Here is a 25,813-nt window from a genome sequence, read left to right as displayed (position 1 = left end):
GATAAATTATATGACCAATCTGACCAATCTATGACTTTGCTAGATATCAACTGGAGATAATAATGCTACCTATTTCACAGCACTGTTATAAAAATTGAAAGTTATTATTTGTAGTGAATACTGTAGAACAGTATTTGCTATTATTTATTATGTAAATAAAAGTGCTTCAAACACACAAAAGTGCTATTTTTATTACTGGCCATTATTTCTATCTTTTTTAAACTATTACCTTGAATTTCATGGTAATCCAAGCTGATTTTCTTTAAATAAGACACTGCAGTTAAGTCAAATGTTCTTACTGTCGCTTCTGTTCCTAACTGTGTAACATTAAATACTAGAATTGAGTCTTCTTCTTTCTGTTGTTTAGTGAATTCCAAAATCACCTAAAAGAATTATCACATCCAATAAGAAAATATTTATAACCTCAAGATTGTTTAAAAAAAAAAAGTCACACTGGGAAAATATTTTCAAATAGCAATACTATTTTTTCCTTCAGTGTCTGGCTGTTTTTCACTTTACTTCATCATTCAATATTCAATGAAATATTTACTGGGTATTTTCTAATATGTATCAGGCTATGCCATCAATCAAGGACACACCAAGGAAAACAGACCAGACATGGTCCTTGTCCTCGTGAAGGATATATTCTAGAGAAAATGAACATTGCTATCGTGTGTTGTGTGATCAAGACTTTGCAATAAGATGACATTGAGCAAATACCTGAAGCAAGTAAAGAATCAAGCCATGCAGGAAAAGGGTGTCCCAGGCAAAGGAAAAGGCAAGCACAAAGAATGTGCTTTGGTATACATAAAAAGAGAAAAAAGACAAATGTAAACTCCATGAGGCAGGAACATTCCTCACTATTGTTTCCTTCATGTACAATGACTGGTACATGATGGTACCTGGATACATACTTATTGAAGGAATAAATGAAATGTGACTGCATCAGAGTGAGCAAGGTGGGAAAGAACTAAAAACAAAGCCAAACATTCATGTGGGGTGACCTGTGGAAGGCCTTATAGGCCATGGTAAAAACTGAGTCATTACTCTGAGAAAGATATGAAGCCAGGGGTTTTGAAGAGTAGTGATATGATTAGGGTTTCACTTTAAAAGGATTACTTTGGCTACTGTATGGAGAACATAGTATTCGATCGAAATGAAGATAGTGAAGAGGCTACTGCAATGATCCAGGTAAGAGATAATGATAACTCAGTATGGTAGCAATGGAAGAGAAGAGCCATAATCTAAATGCATTTGGAAGAGTCAAGGGACTGACTGATATTGTGGATCAAAGTATAAAAGAAAAAGAGAAGTCAAAGAAGGCTAATGGTAGAAAACATACCTCTTTTTAAAACAAATACCAATAATACTTATATTTGTACACACAATTCATATCTGACATTATTTTAGATAAGCTCTCACTTTAGGATATAAACAATCAATAAGAAACATCTCTACTATGTTTTGTTTTCTGTTACCAAGGTAATATAAACTTATTATCAAACTTCAGAATATGAAAAAGGAAACAGGCAAAAATGAAAAACTATAATCCCACCATCCAGACATGAACACTATTATTAACCAAAGAAAATGTATACACATAATTTTAAATGGATTTATAATCGTTGGTATTATAATGTTTTTTTCTCCAGTTTTATGTTGTAAATATCTTTCCAGGTTTTCTTTTACTATATGACTTTAAAGGTAATAAAAAAAAACCACATTGGTAATTTTAAGTTGTTGACATTTTTCCAAATTATAACCATGACAATAAATAATATTATTCAGCACAAAAGTAGAAATTACAAAAAAATAAATAAATAAATGTCACAGAGATTTTCTGCAGAAATGCAAATTCTAATTAATAGTCTTAGGCAATTCCAGAATAGATCAGATTATTCCCATGGGTCATCCTTACATTTTTCTTTAAAAACAGTATTTCATTTTTCAAACAGTCCACATGTTTAAGTGTAAGCATGCACATGTACTGGGCAATAAGAAAGGCAGAGCACATTTTTAATATACTTGATACCTGGGTCTAGCTTATAGTTAAGAAGACAGTAGGAACAAAAATATATTTGTGGACAAAAAGTCTACGTACTTCCTTAATTTCAAACTTGAGTAGAAGATTAATGAGTTCCTCATTTGGAATCTCTGCAGCTTTTTTAAATTCTGTTCCTTTGATACTTTTAGCAATCTGTGAGTCTCCATCTTCAGCATCAAAATACTCATCATCAGACTCTAAAGGAAAAAGATATTCATTTAGTCTTACATAATGTCCACTGCAAACTGCACAAAACACTCAAACCTGAATTTCCCAAAAGTAAAATTCATTAGACATAAACTTCATATACAGACTCAAAAGTCTGAATTTTAAAAGTTCCATAAAGTGATTTAATTTGGCATGTGACAATCAAATTAAAAGTCAAATAGCACTACTATTTTCACTTAAATAATTCTGCTTTTTACCTTATTTCATTTATTCAATATGCAGTAAGATATTTATTGGGATCACCTATCTTTCATCAAAGTGCCCAGGATAGACATGATCTTGCCTTTTCAAAGCTTACATTCTAGTTCAAAATTAAAAGAAATCAGACCAGGATAGAAAAAAGTATCACAAAGAGAAGGAAGCAAAAACTAAAATAAAGTAACTTATTTAGAATCTTAAGTACTGTCAATCACAAACTGTCATTCATCCAATGAAGACAGCTGAGCTTAAAAAAAAAAAAAAAAGTGACCCAAAGTCACAGCATTCGTTAGTAGAACCAATAAATTACTATAATACTTTCAGAATTCCTTTATTTTCTGAAAATGTTATCTCTAGATAACAATTTATAGGCTTGGCTTGGCAACAGTTTATATTTCTTACCCGATTCCACTCCATCTAGCAACAGTGAAGTACCAAGTAGACCTTTGGTCCCTTCTGAAATAATAGGAATTGAGGATATCTGGCAAAGAATATAAAAAGCTTTCTTAAAATTACTGATTTAGCAAGACTAAACATACATAAATGAGGCAAAGAACAAAAAGTAATAAAAGACAGAGATGAAAAGATACATATACACAATACACAAACTTTCTAATAAGACATCTCATGTAATCAGCTAATAATTGGTTAGATTTTATAAATTATTAAGATTAACATCCACATTTACAAAGACAAAACTAAATATAACTCCAGTAGGTAAGTCTATTTCATCATTCTGTGTCGTTTAGTTGCTGCCAACAACAATACTAAAATGCACATTTATACAGGTCCCTGCAAAATGGTATCACCATCAGTGGACTCTCTGATATTTCATTTCAAAGTAAGTAGAAATACAACATTTCTTTTATGCTACAAAAATCATTATAATTAAAGTGACCTAGAACTTTTAAGTCCTACATATAAGAAAATTTTATATCATTAGTTTATTTGCAATTTAACAAAGAAGATTTCTAATTTTGGCTCTATTTAAAATGTTTTACAAATTGATAAAGTTTTTACTTTCATTTCTTTATTTCTTGTCCTTTCAGTCATAAATTCCATTAATCTAACTTTCTATGAATACTTAAAAATAATAATTTTCTAATCAGGCGTGGGTGTGGTGGCAGAAGATCAAAAGTTCAAGGTTCAACCTGGGTAACATAGGGAGACCCTGTCTCAAAATAAAATTTAAAAAGGGTTGGGTATGTAGCTCAGTGAGTTCAATCCCCAGTACAATGAATGAATGAATGAATGGAAGTTCTGTGAAAAGAGAAGTTTCAGTATATCTATTATAACCACTTACCTGTCTCTCTGCAGACTGTGTAGATGATTTCTGTGGCAAAGGTATACTGTTAATCAAACACAGCATATCTTTCATCTTCTGGTCAGAAATTCTCACATGCATCAAAGGAAGTCCTCCTGATACTTTAAATCTAAAAATATAAATTAACTGTAAGGTTTCAAAGTCAGCTTCTCTGTATTGTGAAGAGGGGATCAATTTGAGAAGGGACTATATTGTCAAGTCAAAGTTGCTTTGGACATGTTTTAATCTAATTCCACTCATGCTTCATTTAGACAACATTATCAAGGAATGGAAAGTTCTATGTAAGATAATTTAAGTGTTCCATTCTTATGTAGTTAGAACTTTTTACATTAACTAATTGTTATGACAATCCTTCACAACTGTCTACTTTTTAAAACCAAAATCACCACACATACTTTATTTCCTAGAATCTCCGATTTCTTATCAGTATCAAAGAACACCTACCCATTATTCTCTATCTTCTCACTTTTATTTTTTATATGTATGGCAGTGGGAAGCACCTGACATATCGTTTGTACAATTGTTTATTTTGGTTCTCCTGATTAAAATGTAAGCTCCATGAGGACATCCATTTAACTAGTAAATCACCAAGCCTGTATTTATCTGTCATGTAAATTTGGGCAGCTGCTCTATTCTGTTCCTTACTCAATACAACTGCATGACATTTGTTTGTGTCAATAGCTTCCTGGCAGCTATTTGCTGCTCATAGAACTCTTTTAGGTTTATGTTTGGCTTCCTGACTAAACTGTGAACAGTTCAAGTTGACAGATGCCCAATTGCTAGGTGGATTATTGGGGTAGAATAAAGCAGTATTTATGGAGAAATTTATAGTACTAAATGCCTATATCGGGAAAAATAAAAAGCCTCAAATTAATTACTTTAGCTTCTACCGTAAGAAACTAAGAATGAAAAGCAAATGTAACTCAAAGTAAGCAGAGGAAAACAAAAATAAGCAAGAGAGTAGAAATCAGGAAGATTAAAAAAATAGAAACAAAATATAGAAAATAATTTAAACCAAAAACGGGTTCTTTCAGATCAACAAAATTGATTAACACTAGTCAGATTAAGAAAAATAAAGAAAAGACATGAATTACAAATATCAGGAATGACAGAGATAAGATCACTTAACTTAGAGATTTAACACCTTAGAGATTCTTAAGTGTTAAAAATGTAATATGGAAATACAAAAATAACTTTATGCCAGTAAACTCAATAACCAAGATGAATATATTTCTTGAAATATACAAAAAAAAATGACTGCAAACATACTTCAAATCCTTGCTCAAAACAACTAAAATACACAAAAGAGCATTCTAAGGAATAGATAATCTGAATAGAGATGTATCTACAAGAGATACTGAATGTGTAGTTAAATTTATCTCCAAAGAAAATTCCAAACTGAGATAGCTTTACTGCTAAATCTACCTAACATTCAAGAAAGAAAGAATACCAATTCCACAGATCTTCAAGATAACCAACATTACCCTTATAACAAAACAGGAAAAGCACAAACCAATATCCCCCCCATCAACATAGATAAAAAACTTCATAACAAAATTTCTGCAAGCAAAGACCACAATGTTTTAAAAGGTTAATACATTATTTCCAAGTAAGCTTTATCTGGTAAGGAAAGGCTGGTTTAACATCAACCTGACAAAGGGTATCAGGAACTATTTGATACATGCAACAATATGAATGAATCTCAAATAAATCATGCCAAAAGTAGCTAACCAAAAACTCTATGATTCTATTCATATTAAATTTTAGAAAATCCTAACAAATGTAGAGTGTCAGAAAACACAAATATACAGTGTCACCTAGGCACTAGGGGAAAGGAGTTAGGTGAGGAAAGAGAGACTTGGAGGTGATAGAGACATTCAGTACGTTGACTGAGATAATAGTTTCATGGAGCTATACATAGGTCAAAACTTCATTACATTGGACATTTTAAATGATATAGCTTATAGAATTATACCACAATAAAACTGGTTTTTAAACAGCAACATAATTTCACAATTATCTATTTAAATTCAAAATTCATTTTCTATTTTTTTCCCTATATTTCTCACAGTTTATATGGTTTCAGAATGAAAATAGCCTCTAATTTTTTTAAGATTTTATTTTATGGATATTGAATCCTGAATTGAATCCATTCAAAAACATGGATTATCAATTTTCATACAACATTCAAATAAGAATTCTAAAATGAGATATATGAGATATAATTCAAACAAATGTCTTCTTTAAAATGTTATTTCTGCTCCAAGACAGAATATTCAGTATTTTTCTGGCTCGAAGAGACACATTTTTTGCTTCCTTAAAATTTAGTAACTGATGGAGATATAGGTCACTTTGTTGATTTCTAATACAAAAGAAGTGCATATATTACCTGGCCATTCTAGCGTCTTTCTCTACCATTGCCTTGGCCAATCCAACATGGATATCCATTGGTTGCAATATATGCATAGTTGATGGATGCTGAAATCGACACTTTTTCCAGTTTTCCTCTTTAAAAAAAATAATTTAAAATATTATTTTTAAAAAATTATCAGATATTCTGTGGAAAACTACTCTGAGTTACTAAAAAAGAGTTATCAGAGTCAATGAACACCAATTTTTAAATCTTTCAGAAAACAAGTTAAATAATCTTTATTTTCAATATAGATTGACAGAAGTCAGTCTGTGATATAAAAATGATTCAAGATGTTTGGGGAACATTTATATGATAATACCTTGCATTTCAAAACAAAAAGGGGAAAAAAAACAGGCGTTTATTACCTCAATCTACAATTGGTGATCAAGGTGAGTGGGCATAGTGAAGAGAGAAAACACAGGTGAAAAAAAATAAGTTTATGGTTCCTAAGTGCAATAGATATACAAGCTTAGCATTTAATTTCAAAGCAAAAATATTTTATCAAGCTAAATTTTTTGACCAAAAAAAAAGTGTAATAATCACCATTCTTCAAAAAAAGAGATCTGAAAAACAGATTTCCCAGTGGCTAACAGGATCCTATGCAGATCTTTATTGATGGACTTTTACACCTTGTAAGTCAAACAATTATTCACAGATAAGTATAAGAGAAAAGGCAGTTTTAATCATCTGTTTAAGTACTTCCCCTAAAGGAATTAACAGGTTCCTAATACATAAAATCCAAAATTTTCTTTATGTTTTTATAAATCCTACAAGAATATAAATCCTGCTTTTAGAGATTATGTCTGTACCTTCCTCCAATGACTTATAAAGGACTATACTCAAGGATGGTTTATACTTATTGCCTCTAGAAACTAAAGTACAATGGACCAAAAATCTATACTTAAGCAATATAAAACACAAAAGCTTTAGAAAAATAATTATCTTTAAAGTTTTAGGACTATAGCTACAGTACCCCTAACTCAAAATGTTTTAGACCAGAAGACATGCCTTGGATTTAGAAATTCTGGGGGATGTGGGAATATTTTCATATAGATAATTAGATATCTTGGGGATTGGACTCAAGCCTAAAAACAAAATCCATTTATATTTCATATATACCTTAAACAGGTAAGATGAAAATTAATTTTACACAACATTTTAGTGCATGTTCATTTTGACTATAACCTGTCACATGAGAGCAGGAGAATTTTTCACTGTGGTGTCATTTTAATGCTCAAAAAGTTTCATATTTTGGAGCATTTCAGATTTAGGATGTTTGGATTACGGATGTTTAACCTGTACTATATTGTAGATATATATTTCTCAAGTATCTATAAAGCAGAAGTTAAAGTAGTACTGAAATGAAGCACAGGCTAATACAGCAAAATACTTAATTATAAAAGTAATAAGGAAAAACACTGAAACATTCCAAAAGCATTAGGACAGAAGCACTTGAACCAAATGAAACTTTCATTTTGTATTCTGAGCTGATAAAACAGCTACAATGCAAAAATGAGCTTAGATAAAAATGTTGCTAGGTAAATTTCTATTTCTAACTGTGATGGTGATTTGCACTGGTAAGTCCTGTTTGGTGTTCTACGGGCTATATATGAAAACAGTTGTCAGAACTCATAAACATATACATATGTACATACACTACTAAAGCTATTCAACCTAAGACGTTAAAGGATAAGCAGTGGTTTACCTGCTCTTGCAAAGAGTAGTTGCACACTCTTTATTTCAATATCAAACTTGTCATATGCTTTATCCATTATTTCTTCCAGAGATGAATTAGTAGTTTTCTGTAAAACTTTATCTTTACTGTTGAGCTAAAATGCAGGAAAAAATTTCTTAAATTTTTCACAAGAGGAAAGTACTTACATCAACACTTCAGTTATGGGTGGAATAGGCGAACTCTAGATAGGGCAGAGGGGTTGGAGGGGAAGGGAGGGGGCATGGGGTAATTAATGATGGTAGAATGTGATGATCATTACTATCCAAAGTACAGGTATGAAGATATGAATTGATGCAAATATACTAATGTATACAACTAGAGATATGAAAAATTGTGCTCTATATGTGTAATAAGAATTATTATAATGCATTTTGCTATCATATTTAAATTTTAAAAAATTAAAAATAAAAAAAATCTTACTAAAATGAGAAGATTACCCTTAAAGAATCCAGACTTCACTTAAGTTATTGGAAATTATTTACAGTACTTTATTAGGAGTATAATATTTTAGCATACATCTACTATGTTTGAATAATAGGTGCCAAGCACATTTTCAATAATTAGATCAGTTACTCAGCTGTCTGCCTTAAATAACCTGACTAAAAAGGAAACTCTTCTTCCTGGCTCTCAGAAGGTATGGCTTAGGGCTCAGCTCCCCTACACCTTGCATCCTTCACCTAAATAGCAGGGTTCTGTTCCTTTTCCTAGTGATGCTATGAAAGCAATTAGGCCATTAGAATTCAATTCCAATCTCTACTTTCTTTTCCTCCTTCCCAGTGAAATTTAGGACTACACTTTTTAAAAGTGTCACCTTTTCCAGAAGATTCAAAATTCAAAATATAGGAGTTCTAATTGCTAGAGATGAGTTTTTTCATATATTTGTTGACCATTTGTATTTCTTCTTTTGAAAATTATCTATTTTAGTTCCTTTGCCCATTTACTGCTTGGGTTGTTGTTTTTGTTTTTGATTTTTGTTGTTAAGCTTTTTGATTTCTTTGTATATCCTGGAAATTAACACCTTATTTAAGCTGTGGGTGGCAAAGATTTTCTCTCATTCTGTAGGCTGTGTCTTCATGCTTTTGATTGTTTCCTTTGCTGTAAAGAAGCTTTTTAGTTTGATAAAATACCATCTACTGATTTTTCATTTTACTTCTTGCACTTTAGGAGCCTTGTTGAGGAAGTCAGTTCCTCAGCTGACTCGATGGAGAGTTAGGTCTATATTGTCTTCTAGTAGGTGCAGGGTTTCTGGTCTAATACCTAGGTCTTTGATCCACTTTGAGTTTAGTTTTGTGCTGGGTAAGAAACAGGGGTTTTATTGCATTCTACTACATATGGATTTCCAATTTTCCCTGCACCATTTGTTGAAGAGGCTATCTTTTCTCCAATGTATGTTTTTAGCACTTTTGTCTAGTTTGATACTATTAATGTGGGTTTGTCTCTGTGTCCTCTATTCTGTTCCATTAGTCTTCATATATGGTTGGTACCAATACCATGCTATTTTTGTTACTATAGCTCTGTAGTACAATTTAAAGCCATGTATTGTGATGCCTCCTGCTTCACTTTTCTCACTAAGGATTGCTTTTGCTCTGGGCCTCTTATTTTTCCACATGAATTGGTGCAACCACTCTGGAAAGCAGTATGGAGGTTCCTCAAAAAAACTAAGAATGAAACCACCACTGGACCAAGTTATCCCGGTCCTCGGTATTTATCCAATGGAATTAAAATGAATTAAATGTCACTACAGTGACACAGCCTCAATGTTTATAAAAGCACAATTCACAATAGCTTAAGCTATGGAACCAATCTAGGCGCCCATCAACAGATGAACAGATAAAGAAAGTATGCTTTATATATACAATGGAATATTACTCAGTCATAAAGAATGACGTTATGATATTTGCTGGTAAATGAAAAGACCTGGAGATTAGCATACTAAATCAAATTAGACAATCCCAAAATATCAAAGATCAAATGTTCCCTCTGATATGTGGATGCTAACACACAACAAGGGGGTTGGGGGAAGAATACTTAATTACTGACAGTAGTTAAAACAAACCCATGCTCCTAGTGTACAATTTCCTAATGTCAAAATATATTAGCAACAGTAACACTGTATACTTAAACTTTACAAACCATGAAAACTGTTTGTCTCCAATTCAGAAAAGACGAAAGTAGTCCAGTCCTCAAAGTCAAATCACCTACGATTATAGAAAATTCTGGGGTGTTTTGTTTTAATCACCATATAATATATATAAAATATTCTAAGCTAGGCTTGAAAAAGTAAGTCTATGTTTAATTTAAGTGAACTGTCAGGGAAAAAACTGCAAGTTATCAGATATCAAGCTACCAAGCTTATCAAAAACAAAAATGCATATATACATACCTGAAATGTACCAAAATCTAAAATGAGAAGATTTGACTTTTTTTGGTGAAAACCTGTCTGTGGAATTATTAGATAAGAAGGCTTTAGATTTATCCTTAAATCAAGGACTTTTCGAGTTTCAATAATATGTGTAAGTCCTAAAGAAGACCAAAAAAAAAAAATGATTAAAAGTTCAAGTTAAGTATTAGTGATCATACTATTAACAATAAACTAAAAATTTTACTTCAAAAGCATTAGGAAGAGTGTCAATTCTTCTCAAAGATTCTCAATTCAACATATGAGGTGAAAACTGAATCTATTCAATAGGATATGATCACATCAGCACACATAAGTAGAGTAAACCCAACACAGCTACAATTTTATCTAAAGACAGAATAATTTACTATTTCCCTGGTTAAGCAACCAGATAAAATAGCTGACTTGAGTTTAGAGGCCACATTATACAAAACCCCATATCTTTAAAATTAGTCATTCAACTTCTTAAGAAGTGAGATGAAGGGATATTTCCACCTCAAGCCCATTCTGAGGCAACGTTCCTATAAGTAATGCAGGTAAGAACCATGTGTGCCAGATATTATTCTTTCTCATCTGGTGTAGAAAGTATATTTGGCTTTGGTTAAGCTATGTCCATTAAATAATACAGCCTGAATACAAATCAAAGAAGAAAACAACCTATATGATTTTAAATATAATATTTACATTAGATTAGACAACATTTTCAAAGCTTAGTTGATGCTTATATAGACACTCAGATTCTTTACCTGTAGCTGTTTTCTCTTTAATTTCTTCCAGCTTCATCAATGTAGCTGATGTTATCTGCTCAAGATCTAATCCCCTATTTGACTGAAAGAATTCAACTACTGCATTTATGGTTTTCTGTAAAAGAATTTTAAAATACAACCAAGTTATACATAATTCTTCTATATTATAGACTGGGGGGGGGGAATGGGGATTGAACTCAAAGGCACTTAACCACCGAGTCACATCCCAGCCCTATTTTGTATTTTATTTAGAGACAGGGTCTAACTGAGTTGCTTAGAGCCTTGCTAGTGCTGAAGCTGGCTTTGAACTCATGATCCTCCTGTCTCAGCCTCTCAAACTTCTGGGCTCATAGGTGTGCACCACCACACCGGCTATATTATAAATTTTAAGGTTTCAACTCAATTCTAAAGAACTGTCGCTTTGAACTGAGAAACCTAAAGATATTCTGAGGTGAATACTACATCTTCCTCTGGAGAGGCTACAGATTAGTACATATCATTAAGGTGCCAAATATTTTCTATAGTGACATATGTATCAAAAGACATTACTTCTGGCTTTAGCCTCCAATTAGATGGTAAAACTCCACTTATTGAAACTGTAATTGGATGTTTGAATTTTGAAGTTTAGAGCAATAAGGAAAGCTGTTCACCTTTACTGGCATGTAAAATTAAAAGTAAAAAAGAAAAATCAGGGAGCTGGGACTGTAGCTCAGTGATAGGGTGCCTGCCTTGCACATGTGAGGCTCTGGGTTCGATCCTCAGAACCACATAAAAATAAACAAATAAAGCTATTGTGTCCATCTACAACTAAAAGAAAACATTAAAAAAGAAAATAGAAAAGAAAAATCAGAGATTTTGCAAGATGAAAAAATTTTTGGAGATCAGTTGGATAACAGCGTGACTGAATGTATCAGTACTGAAGCATATACTTAAAAATGTTCAAGATGGTATTTTTATGTGAATTTAATGACAATTTATTTTCTTAAAACATTAGAGAATACAATGAGTTCTAGAGTCTATATAGATTGCTTCTCACATACACTGTTAATCTAGCTCAACTGTAAAGTAAAAATAAGTGATGGTAGGGCCAATCTGTAAGTGGTGTGAGGAGTAGCAAGCCAGGCTTGTCTTGCTGGTGTGAAGACTTGACAGGCAGAATCAAGGGCACAGCCACAGATTTAGAACCTGAGCCAACATTTTCAGTGACACCTAGATGCCAGTGCTTCTCCCCATGTAAACACTGAAATTCTTTTTCATCACTCCCAAGCCACTCTGAATTGGTTCTAAACATTGAAAGCAAAGGAACTGGAGTAGGAAGTCAGTATGAACTATCTGGTTGAATATGAAACTCTTTCTAATATACTAGTATTTTTTTAAACTTAACATACGCAGAGATAAATAAACTTTATGGTAGAAAAATATAAGAAAAATCAAAATAAATTGCTAATTGTGCACTGCTTTTGAAACAAGAAAAAACTGTTTCGAAACTTACCTATTAATAAATGTTAAATATGAAAGAGGAGAAATAAGACAAACATACATCAGAAATACAAGATGGTTTCAATAGAATTACTTTCTCCTTGTACTTACAGCATCATAGATGACCTCTACAGGCTGAGACTGAATGATCAGGGTCTGGTCAGCAGGACTATTCTCCGGATTAGTTTCAAACTCAATTTTAAGCAAAGATGATGCAGTATCACCAATTGAAGCCACAAGTGATGGTATAGAATCTTGCTGTCTCAGACCCGTTATATACCAGTGTTCTAATTTTGCTTCTATCCTACAATCAATGTGGGGTGGGAGGGAGGAAGTAATAAGATCCATTACAATATAATGGGTTAAATTACAAGTTTTCCTTAAACTTCTTCAAAAGCCAGGTTCATGTCCATTACCCAGAGTTAAAATGCAATCTCCTTGGCTTGGCATTCATTACCTATACAATCTGTTTTTGTTGCTGCTGATGTTGTTATTGTTATTAACTCCATATCACTCACATGGAAAACTCACTTTAGACAACCCAAGAGTACTGCAGAGGTTCTGCTCACTGCTACATAAATAAAAGCACATGGCCCATGGACAAACTCATCTCTTTCCAAGTGACCTGTAATATCTACCATCGCATCCCTACTTCTCCTAGTGTCCTGTTCAGCTAGTTTAAGTTTTCTCCTGGCCAAGTTATTCTCTTCTACAACTGAGCCTGTGTAGCATTGACTACGAGGTATTTAATTTTACATTACCTTCTCACAGTGAGTTAATATGCTACATATTTCTTGAATTATGATCTTTTTTGCATATCCTCTCTTATCAACTTGAAATGCTGGACCTATGCATACCTTTCACAATATGGAGTCTATAGATTAATAATATTTGTGAAGGAAAGGAGGGTATGTAGAAAAAATGATGAACTAGCTTTATAGTTTCAAAATAAAACAAGCAAATATAAAAAAGACTATCTTGGCCTACATAAAGGAAAAAAGTTTTTACTAATCAGTTTATTTAATGCTGAATAACACTCCTTCTTTGGGACCTAAATCGTAATTAGAAATAAAAACAGAAATAATAAATTTTTTAAAACTTACTTCACTGCTTGTGCTCCTGGTCGCTGAGATACTTGAGTGCCAAGGCCAATTATCTGAATTTTTAGTATTTCCGGAATATTTTTACTTTCCCTGATTACAACAGAGGTACTTATCAACTTCAGGGTCATTATATGGGCAACATACTGAATGGTAAGAAATAATGAAAATTGTTAAAGTTTAAGTAATTATTGCTTTAATAGTTCTTCTTAATTAAATAGTTCGAATTATAAAGTGATTCAATAAAATATGGTAGATTCTGGCATCATATACTTACAATAAATGAGTATTAGAAAATTCCATAAATTAGCCTGCTCAATAGGACATTTACAAAAGATCCAAAAATTCATTTCTCTTAGTTTTAAAAGAGATTAAGAAAAATGACAAAACACTGTATAGTAGGAATATTCAACTCATCATCTTTCACTAAAGCAAATTAAATATTTCAGACCATTCTCTAGCCAAGACAAGAAAAACTATAAAGAACATCTTCCTTACAGCTATGAATATTTATAAGACACTGGGGGAAAAAAATGTGACCCAAAAACTATTGAGTGAAATTGAAGGTAGGACAAACACCAAAGAGATGATCCTAGAATCTAGGAATGTGTTTCCCCTAGACACATTTAAAAATTTAAGTGGTTGCAGCCTGAAAGCTAACAGCAAGGGTGGCAGGTTCAAAGCAGAAAACCAGGTCCCACCAAGGGAGCGTCTAACAATACAACCACACAGAGAGAGTCAATTTATTTTCAACCAAGGGGCCAACTAAGGACTCGATTTGCATATGGAAAAAAAATAAATCTTCACTTCTGTGCCACTCTAAGCACAAAAATTAATTTAAGATGAATGCAAAACTAAATATAAAACCCAGACCACCATAAAATTTCTAGACAGAAAACAAAGGCAAGTATCTTTGTTAACTTTTAGTAAGCAAAGATTTGTTGAACAGATCTAATATTAGTACCAATCATATAAAAATTTTAAATTATTTTTTCTCATAAATAACCATCATTAAGAAAATCAACAGACAAGTATACAAGCTCAGAAATGACAAATGACTGCATGTACTATCTTTTTATGTTCATACGACAAGGCTTATAAGCTGAATATTTAAAGAACTCCCTTAAAACAATAAAAGAATAAACAAAAAAATTTTAAATCGGCAAAAAGCACTGTGTAACACTTCACAAATGAACATATAGAGATGTCTAATAAGATAGAAAAAGATGTTCAACATCATCAGCCATCAGGAAAATGCAAATTAAAATTTATAGTGGAATTTCTACTAGAGTGTCTTAAATTAGTAGTTTAAAAAAATCAAATGTGGCAAAGAAGAGGCACAAGAGAAATAACTGGAGTGGATATAAAATATTATGACTACTCTGGAGAATTATTTGCCAGTTTTTTAAAAAGTCATATATGCATCTGTCCTGTGACTCAACAATTCCACTCCCAGGCATGGAAAAATTAACAATTCCACTCCCAGGCCACTGTAAACAGAAAATGTATGTCCACAAAGCACTTGTACAAGAATGTTCACAACAGCCTTATTTGATAATAGCCAAAAATTAAAACAACAAAATATTAAGCAACAGGAGATGATTTACAAAATGAGGTATATTAGAACCATGAACTACTATTCAATAATTAAAAGGAACAATCTATCCATACTCACACAACATGGATGAATACCAAAAACATTATGTGAACAATAAAAGCTAACAATATACATAAATGCATGAACAGGAAAAAACCATTTGTAGTCACATAAGACATAAAGTGGTTGCTTTTGGAGAGCAGGAGAAGAAAAATGACTAGAAAAGGTCAGCAGCAATGTTTGAGGGATGGAAATAGTCTCTATCTTGGTTTGGATAGCTATTACATAGGCATACTCCACTATCCAAATTCATCAAAATGACCTTAAGATCTGAGTGCTTCCTTGTACATGAATTCTACCTCAAACAAATTTTAAACACACTATTTATAACAAACCCCCCAAAAGATGTTCAACATATACAAAGAAAACCAGAAAACATTATTTAGGAATAAAATGTTATGGTTTGGATATGAGGTATCCCCCAAAAGCTCACATGTGAGACAATGAAAGAAGGTGCAGAGAAGAAATGATTGGGTTAAGAGAGCCTTAACTCAAATCTGTGAACTAATCACCCGATAGGATTTACTTAGTGATAAATGAAGGCAGGTGGAGTGTGACTGGAGGAAGTGGGGCATTGGGGGCATGGCTTTGGGTATATATTTTGTATCTGATGAGTGGAATCTCTCTACTTTCTGAGCTGCTTCCCCTAGCCATACTCTTTCCACTGTGATGCTCTGCCTCACCTTGAGCCCCAAAGAATGGAGCCAGCCTTCTATGGACAAAGACCTATGAAACCATGAACCCTAAATAAACCTTTCTTCATCAACAGTTGTTTTTGTTGAGTCCTTTTAGAGTCACAGTAGCGAAAAAAGCTGACTAAAAACAGGGCATATGCTTTATTTATGGATCAGAAATTCAATACCATAAAAACTTCAATTTTCCCCCAAATTATAGATTCAATAAAATGGCTATCAAAATCTTGCTCTTTTCATACAAACCAATCATCTGACTCTAAAATGTATAGAGAATTTAAAGGGTCAAGGACAGAGGTAAAACAATCTTAAAAGAAAATCAGAGTGGAAGGATTTACCCAGCTAGCTTGCAGGACTGATTACAAAGTTTAAGTAACTTACTACTAGGACACACATGTGGTAAATGTAACACAACAGAATTTCCACAAATGTACAGACACCTGACTAGGGATGAGGGGTGAGAGCAGTGAGAAAGCCTGGTCATTTCAATAATGAGTGCTAGGCCAAGTAAAGGGCCATAAAAATAGACCATAGGTCTAACTATATAAGTCAAAATAATGTGAACCCTCTGGCAGAAGACTAGGTGTATGACCTATTGCAGTAAGGATTTTTTAAATTGGACACAAAAAAGCACTAGCCATAAAGGAAAAGATTAACAAATAAAATAACATTGAAAATAAAAATATGTCCCCATTAAGAGATAACATTAAGAAAGTAAAAATGCACATTACACTGTAGGAAAAGATATTTTGCAAAGTAATTAAAAATTAAAGACAATCTACTTTGTTGTACTGGAAAATAGTTAACAATCCATCCAACTAGCAAAGGTCTCATATACAGAATATGTAAAGAATTCCTGCAAACCAACAAGAAAAAGACAACCTAATAATGATTAAGAGATGAAAAAGCCACACAAAAAAAGAATGTCTAAAAGGTCAATAAATACATAAGAAAATGCAAAAGCTCTGTAGTCATCCAGTAAATACAAAATAAAACCATAGTGAAATACAACTGCATACCTACCATTAAGAATGAATGAAACTAGAAAAGGCAGAAGATGGCCATATGGAGGGGTCGCTTCCCTAGTGGCTCCATGATGAGAACCAAGAAAAGCAGACAGGCAGCTTTTCAACAAGGTGGGTGAATGATCAAGAATTAGGAGGGACTTTACTGGAATTTAATACTGAACACACAAAACAGTTCAGGGACTCAGTAGATCTTATAAAATAAAATAAGGGGGAAGATCACCAACCCCACATCTATGATAGCAGCCAGAGGTGCAAGCCAGAACAGTCCCTAGGTGAATACAGTAAAGCAATAAAGGAATTAAAGGAAGCCCCATTACCAGGAAGACTAAGGCGTGTCAGGGTACGGAGAACTTAGAGATAGGAGACACTGTTCAAAAACACAGTGAACTGTGCTACACAGTATCTATGTATAGGAGTGAAGCTGCATCTCTATCAGTGGCATACCTGAAGGACAGCAGAACCATTTTGCAGCCATGATACAGGGACTGGCAGCTCAGGGAACTGATTACTGGCAAACCCAAGCCTGGCCTGAAAAACAAACTGGGCAAACCCACTGGTTGTAGAAACCCACTTGGCTACTCCCTCCTCCTCCAAACTGGCTGCTTGCAAGACTGGCGGGGAGAGAAGCACATGACCAGGAATTTGAAAGGTTGGGGACAGGAGAGATACAGCTCAGAGACTGAATCAGAGACCAGGAATTGTGGGGTCCACAGGCAAAGTATGAGGCTAAGCACAAACTCCTATACCATACAAGTGGAAACCAAAGGAGATTCCTGGGCGCAGTTTTCCAACATGTACTAGCAATTGCTGGGCCTTGGAGGTGTACTGCCTTAAAATTTCCAGACCAACTGGCACCCAGCTAAGAGAGAAGAGCATACCTAGCCCTATATCCTGCCTCCAGGAGCTTTACATCCAGGACTAACCCTCTCACCCTAGCAACCCCAACCATCCTGAAGGTGGAGCTAGCATCAAACTCCAGACAACCCCACCTAACTGCTGAGAAGAGAAGCTCAGAAACTCTAGAACTCAAAAAAAAAAAAAAAAAAGTTCAATTTTTTCACTGAGACCGTTTTCCTTTTTCTTTTCTTTTCTCTCTCACATATCTATCATTTTTGAAACCAAGTATTTTTCATGCATCAGTTTACTGAGGACTAGGATTTCTGAATAATATAGTATAGTTTTGTTGTGTATTCTTTTAATAATACTTTTTTCTATTTCTAATTTTTTTTATTTTTACTATATATACATTTCCTCTCATTTATATGTTTCCCTGAATTCTCTTTCTCTCTTTTCTCCTGAAAACAGCCAACCTCTATTAATTCCTCTTGCATATTTCCTATAATTCTTTACTTCTATATTCTCTCCTTCTTCTTCATAAACATCACATCCTACACCACTTCTATTTCTGCTTTGTCCACCATTTGAAATTGTAAACTCTTTGCAAACTTACTGTTTATACTGTAGAACAATAATTGCATACATCATTTTTGTCTATTGCAACAAAACTATAAACATCTTAATAGGTGCTATTTTAGTTAAGGCTGTAAACTGTTTGCATTGGGTACTGTGATTATTTATCTCCCCCTTAAAGGTGAAGTACAGGAAAACTTCAAGGGACTCTATACATCCATAACACAGAAATTGTACTGCCTCAGATCCATACTGCTAGATGGGTAGACACATAAACAACATGAAAAAACAAGGTACAAATTGCCCTAAACAAATTAAGATAGTCCAATAACAGAATACAATCCACCAACACCACAGTAGAAGCAATGGAAGAGAAGGAGTTTATAATATACACAGTTAAACTAATATGTGATATAAAGGATGAAGTAAGGAATAAAATCAGAGATAAAACTCAGGAGATGAAGATCACTTCAATAAAGACATAAAGATTCTGAAAAGAAATCCTCAATAAAGAAAGAAATGAACCAATTATAAATTCAATGGAAAGCATGACCAACAGATTAGACTGCTTGGAAGAAAGAACTTCAGGCAATGCAGACAAAATATATAATCTTGAAAACAGACTTGGTCACAAACAGAAGGTGTTAAGAAAACATGAAGAGAACTTCCAGGAATTATGGGATTACATAAAAAGACAAAATTTAAGATTTATCAGGATAGATGAAGACACAGAGATACAAACCAAAGGAATGAACAATCTTTTCAATGAAATAATATCAGAAAATTTCCAAAACCTGAAGAATAAAATGGAAAATCAAATACAAGAGGCTTAGAGGGCCCCAAATGTTCAAAATAACAATAGACCCACAACAAGGCACATTATACTAGAAATACCTAACATACAGAATAAGGATAAAATTTTTAAATGTGGTAAGAGAAAAATATCAGATTATGTATAGGGAGAAACCAATTAGGATCTCAGCTGATTTCTCAACCCAAACTCTCAAAGCTAAGAGGTCTAGAATAATATATCCCAAGCACTGAAAGAAAATGGATGTCTACCAAGAATTCTATATCCAGCAAAATTAACCTTTAGATTCTGAGATGAAATCAAAACCTTCAATGATAAACAAAAGCTAAAAGAATTCACAAATAGAAAGCTGGCACTACAAAACATTCCCAACAAAATATTCCATGAAAATTAAAAGGAAAAAAAAAAAAGTAAAGACCAGCAAAGGGAGGAACTAAACTAAAGGAATACTCAAAGGGGAAACTAATTCAAAGTAATAATCAAAATAAACCAAAATTACTGGGAATACAAATCATATCTCAATAATAACCTTCAAGGTTAATGGCCTAAACTTATCCATCAAAAGACATAGACAGGATATCCTGACTGGATTAAAAAACAAGACCCATTTGTTGAAGAGCCTATCTTTTCTCCAATGAACGTTTCTGGAACCTTGTCTAATATAAGATAGCTGTAGTTATATGGGTTAGACTTTCTGTCCTCTATTCTGTACCACTGGTCTAACAATCGGGTTAGGGTTAGGGTTAGGGTTAGGGTTAGGGTTAGGGTTAGTTTAAGGTCTGGTATAGTAATGCCACCAGATTTACTCTTCTTGCTAAGGATTGCTTTGAATATTCTGGATCTCTTATTTTTCCAGATGAATTTCATGATTGTTTTTTCTATTTCTATGAAGAATGTCATTGGGATTTTGATCGGAATTGCCTTAAATCTGTGAGTGCTTTTGGTACTATGGTCATTTTGACAATATTAATTCTACCTATTCAAGAACAAGATAGATATTTCCATCTTCTAAGGTTTTTAATTTCTTTCTTTAACATTCTGTAGTTTTTGTTGTGGAGGTCTTTTACCTCTTTTCTTAAGTAGATTCCCAAGTATTTTTTTTTTTTGAGGCTACTGTAAAAGGGGTAGTTTTCCCCATTTCCCTTTCTGTGGATGTGTCACTGATGTATAGAAATGCCTTTGATTTATGGGTGTTGACTTTATATTCAGCTACTTTGCTGACTTCATTTATTAGTTCTAGGAGATTTCTGGTGGAATTTTTTGGGTCCCCTAGGTATAGAATCATACTGTCTGCAAATAGTGATAATTTGAGTTCTTCTTTACCTATCCATATCCCTTTAATTTCTTTCATCTGTCTGATTGTTCTGGATAGAGTTTCAAGAACTATGTTGAACAGGCTATCTTTTCTCCAATGTACGTTTTTGGCATCTTTGTCTAATATAAGATTACTGTAGTTATGTGGATTAGACTCTGTGTCCTCTGTTATGCCACAAAGCAAATCTTAGTAAATACAAAAATGTAGAGATACTACTCTGCATTCTATCAGACCACAATGGAATGAAATTAAAAATCAATGATAAAATAAAAAATGGAGACTAAATAATATGCTTTTAAATGAACAAGGGGTTGCAAAACATATCAAGGAGGAGATTAAAAAATTCTTAGAGAGAACACCAATACAACATATCAAAATCTCTGAGCAAATCTTTACCACAAAAACATCAGATATATAAAGCACTCAAAAACCTTAACACCAAAAAAACAAATATCCCAATCAATAAAGGGGCCAAGGAATTGAACAGATACTTCTCAGAAGAGGATATCAACAAACATGAAAAAATGTTCAACATCTCTACCAATTAGAGACCAAATAAACCAAAATGACTGGGAATAAAAATCATATCTCAATAATAACCTTCAACATTAATGGCCTAAATTTCCAAGTATGGAGATTCCTTGGAAAACTTGGAATGGAACCACCATTTGACCCAGCTATCCCACTCCTCGGTTTATACCCAAATGACTTAAAAACAGCAGACTACAGGGACACAGCCACATCAATGTTTATAGCAGCACAATTCACAATAGCCAAATTGTAGAACCAACCACATGCCCTTCAGCAGATGAATGGATAGGGAAACTCTGGTGTATAACATTTCACAATGGAACATTACTCAGCATTAAAAGAGAATAAAATCATGGCATTTGCAGGTAAACAGATGGAGTTGGAGAATATAATGCTAAGTGAAGCAAGCCAATCCCAAAAAGACAAAGGCCAAATGTTTTCTTTGATATGAGGATGAGTCATCATAATGGTGATGGAGGCAGGTAATGGAGGCAGTGGGAGCATAGGAGGAAGGGGGAAACTTTAGATAGGGCAAAAGGGAGGGAGGGGATGGGAGGGGGCAAAGGGGTAGGAATGATGGTGGAATAAGTTAGACATCCTTACCCTAAGAACATGTATGAAGACACAAATGGTGTGAAAATAATTTGTGTACAATCAGTGGCTTGAATATTTGTGCTCTATATGTGTAATATGAAATGAACTGCATTCTGGCATCATGTATAACAAATCAGAATAAATAAATAATTTTTTTAACAAAAAAAGAGCCAGCAATATGCTGTCTCCAAGAGAATCACCTCATGGACAAACATCCACAGACTGATGGTGAAAGGATGGAAAAAACATATCATTCACATGGATTGCATAAACAAGCAGGGGTTTCAATCCTCAGATAAAGGACATCAAACCAAAGGTAATCAAAGGGATAAAGAAGGATATTTCAAACTGCTTAAGGGAATTATAAATCAACAACACAAAACAATCATAAATATTTATGTCCCAAACAATGGAGCATGTATGTACATCAAATAAGCCCTCCTGAATTTCAAGAATCAAATAGACCACAACACAATAATATGTGGACAAATTTCTAGAGACATGCTCTCATACCACGGATACATCCTCCAAACAAAACTAAACAAAGAAACTATAAAACTAAATAATATGATCAATAATTTAGACTTAACAGACATATAGACAATATTTTATCCATCAATGAGCGAATATACTTTCTTATCAGCAGTACATGGATCCTTCTCTAAAATAGACCATATCTTATGCCACAAAACAACTCTTAGCAAATATAAAAAGCTACAGATACTATCCTGCATTCTATCAGATCATAATGGAACGCAATTAGAAATCAATGACAACATTTAAAATAGAAGCTGCTCTTACACCTGGAGACTAAATAATATGCTATTGAATGACGAATGAATAGCAGTATAAATCAGGGATGAAATAAAAAAATACTCAGAGGTAAATGAGAATAGCAATATAATATATCAAAATCTCTGGGACACTATGAAGGCAGTGCTAAAAGAAAACATCATTACGTTGAACTTATTCATTAAAAGAATAAAAAGTCAAAAAATAAATGATTTTACATTATTCTCAAAGCCCTAGAAAGAGAAGAACAAATCAACACCAAATGCAGAAGACAGGAAAAAATTAAAATCAGAGCTGAAAGCAATGAAATTGGAACAAAAAGAAATAATTCAAAAAACTGACAAAACAAAAAGTTGATTCCTTGAAAAAATAAATAAAATTGATAAAACCTTAGCCATGCTAATGAAGAGAAAGAGAAAACTCAAATTACTAAATTTTATGATGAAAAAGGAAATATCACAACAGACGACTGAAATACAGAAGATAATCAGAAAGTATTTTGAAAATTTATATTCCAATAAAATAGAATATCTTGAAAACATAGACAAATTTCTAGAGACATATGACCTATCCAAAATGAATCAGAAGTACATACACAATTTAAACTGATCAATTTCAACCAATGAAATAGAACACACCCAGTGGCTCACGCCTAAAATCTCAGCAGCTTGAGAAGCTGAGAAAAGAAGATCACAAGTTCAAAGCCAGTCTCAGCAAAAGCAAAGCACTGATCAACTCAGTGACAACCTGTCTCTAAAAAAAAAAAAAAAAAAAAAATACCCCTGAATTCAATCCCTGGTACCCCTCCCAAGAAAAGAGAATATCAACTAAGAAAAGCCTATGACCAGACAGATTCTCAGCCAAGTTCTACAAGACCTTCAGAGAAGAATTAACACCAATACTGAAATAAAAAAAAGGAGGGGTACCTTCCAAACTCATTCTTTAAAGCTAGTATCATCTTGATACCAAAACCAGACAAAGACACATCAAGGAAAGAAAACTTCAGACGAATATCCTGGATGAACATACGTGCAAAAATCTCAATACAATTCTGGCAAATCATATACAAAACAATTACCATGACCAAACGGGGTTCATTCCAGGAATACAAGGTTGATTCAACATACTGAAATTAATAAATATAATTCATCATGTCAATAGACTTAAAGACAAGAATCATATGATTATCTCAATAGATGTTGAAAAAGCATTTGACAAAATATAACAACCCTTCATGTTCAAAACACTAGAAAAACTAGGGACAGTAAGAACATACCTCAATATTGTAAACCCAAGTTCAACATCATTCTACATGCAGAAAAACTGAAAGCATTCCCTCTAAGAACTAGAACAAGATAGGAATGCCCTCTTTCACCACTTCTATTCAAGGTAGGCCTTGAAACTCTAGCCAGTGCAATTAGACAGAAGAAAGAAATTAAAGGAATACAAATAGGAAGAGAAGAACTCAAATTATCACTATTTGCCGATGACATGATTCTATATTTAGAAGACACAAAAATTCCACCAGAAAACTTCTAGAACCAATAAATAAATTATGCAAAGTAGAAGGATATAAAATTAACACCCATAAATCAAATGTGTTCCTATACATCAGTGCTGAAAGAAAAGTCAGGAAAATCATCTCATTCACAATAGCCTCAAAAAAAATAAAAATGTTTGACAGTCAATCTAGCAAAGGAGGTAAAAGACCTCTAATGAAAACTATAGAACACTAAAGAAAGAAATTGAAGAAGACCTTAGAAGATGGAAAGATCTCCCTGCTCTTGGATAGGCAGAATTAACATTGTCAAAATGGCCGTCCTACCAAAAGCATCATATAGATTTAACGCAATTCCTATTAAAATCCCAATGACATTCTTCATAAAAATAGAAAACGCAATCATGAAATACATTTGAAAAATAAGAGACCCAGAATAGCCAATGCAATCCTTAGCAAGAAAAGTGAAGCAGGAGGAATCATGATATCAAACCTTAAATTATACCACAGAGCTATCATCAACAAAAATGGCATGGTACTGGCACCAAAACAGGCACAAAGACCAAAGGTACAGATTAAAAGACACAAAGACAAACCCACATAAATACAGTTGTCTCATACTATACAAAAGCACCAAAAACATACACTGGAGAAAAAATAGCCTCTTCAACAAATGATTCTGGGATAACTGGAAATCCATATGTAGCAAAATGAAATTAAACCCCTATTTCTCACCCCACACAATACTCAACTCAAAGAGGATCAAAGACTTAGGCACTAGAACAGAAACCCTGCACATACCAGAAGACAAAGTAGACCCATTTCTTCACCAAATCAGCTAAAGAACTGACTTCCTTAACAAGACTCATAAAACACAAGAAGCAAAATTAAGAAACAACAAATGGAATGCTATCAAATTAAAAAGCTTCTTCATAGCAAAGGAAACAATCAATAACATGAAAACAAGAGCCTAGAAAATGGGAGAAAATCTTTGTCACCTGCACCTCAGATAAAGCATTAATCTCCAGGATATATAAAAAACAGGGGCTGGGGTAGCTCTACCAGGCTCAATAGTAGAGCGCTTGCCTCATATGTGTGAGGCACTGGGTTTGATTCTCAGCACTGCATATGAATAAATGAATAAAATAAAGGTCCATCAACAACTTAAAAAATATTTTTTAAAAAAAAGCAAAAAACACAAATAACCCAATCATTAAATGGGCTAAGGAACTGAACAGACTCTTCAGAGAAGAAGAAATACAATCAATCAACAAACTTATGAAGAAATGTTCAACATCTCTAGTAAGTAGAGAAATGCAAATCAAAACTACACTGAGGCTGAGCACAGTGGCACATGCCTATAATCCCAGCAGCTCAGGAAGCTGAGCCGGAAAAGCACGAGTTAAAAGCTAGCCTCAGCAAAGCGAGGCCCTAAGCAACTCAGTGAGACCCTATCTCTAAATAAAATACAACAGAGGTTTGGGGATGTGGCTCAGTGGTCGAGTGACCCTGAGTTCAATCCTTGGTATTCCCGCCCCTCCCCCACAAAAAATACACTGAGATTGCATCTCACTCTGGTCAGAATAACAATCTTCAAAAATAAATGGGGGAGATCTAAGATGGCAGTGGGTAGGAAGTTAGCACCCCAGTGACCTCACCGCTGCGCTACCAGTTAGCAAGTTCAGAACAGCTGGATGCTGTCTTGTCAGGAATATTCAGGGAAGTTGGGCTACAATGAAACCTAAGGAAGAGTTTAAATATCTGAGGGGCAGTGATGTGGCTCCGAGGTGAGTGAATCTGAGCCAACTCGTTTGTGGAGG

At 33.6% G+C, this 25,813-nt stretch overlaps 1 protein-coding gene across 8 annotated transcripts in view; it reads right to left on the bottom strand.

Annotated features, from left to right (window-relative positions):
- Positions 1–25,813, bottom strand: part of Vps13c (vacuolar protein sorting 13 homolog C) — a 180,383-nt gene that overhangs the window by 103,595 nt on the left and 50,975 nt on the right. For all 8 annotated transcript variants that reach the window (XM_078049526.1, XM_021727159.3, XM_005316641.4 and 5 more), the window contains 10 exons: positions 13,669–13,811; positions 12,677–12,869; positions 11,087–11,201; positions 10,326–10,462; positions 7,913–8,036; positions 6,184–6,301; positions 3,774–3,903; positions 2,873–2,951; positions 2,102–2,241; positions 230–383 (listed from right to left, as the gene is read on the bottom strand). In XM_078049526.1, coding sequence (XP_077905652.1) covers positions 230–383; positions 2,102–2,241; positions 2,873–2,951; positions 3,774–3,903; positions 6,184–6,301; positions 7,913–8,036; positions 10,326–10,462; positions 11,087–11,201; positions 12,677–12,869; positions 13,669–13,811 — 1,333 coding nt within the window. The remainder of the gene's footprint in view (positions 1–229; positions 384–2,101; positions 2,242–2,872; positions 2,952–3,773; positions 3,904–6,183; positions 6,302–7,912; positions 8,037–10,325; positions 10,463–11,086; positions 11,202–12,676; positions 12,870–13,668; positions 13,812–25,813) is intronic.

Source organism: Ictidomys tridecemlineatus, chromosome 5 (assembly GCF_052094955.1).
Source record: "Ictidomys tridecemlineatus isolate mIctTri1 chromosome 5, mIctTri1.hap1, whole genome shotgun sequence".
NCBI lineage: Eukaryota > Metazoa > Chordata > Mammalia > Rodentia > Sciuridae > Ictidomys > Ictidomys tridecemlineatus.
The sequence above is the reverse complement of the archived record's forward strand: the minus strand, read 5'-3'. Positions and strand labels throughout refer to the sequence as shown.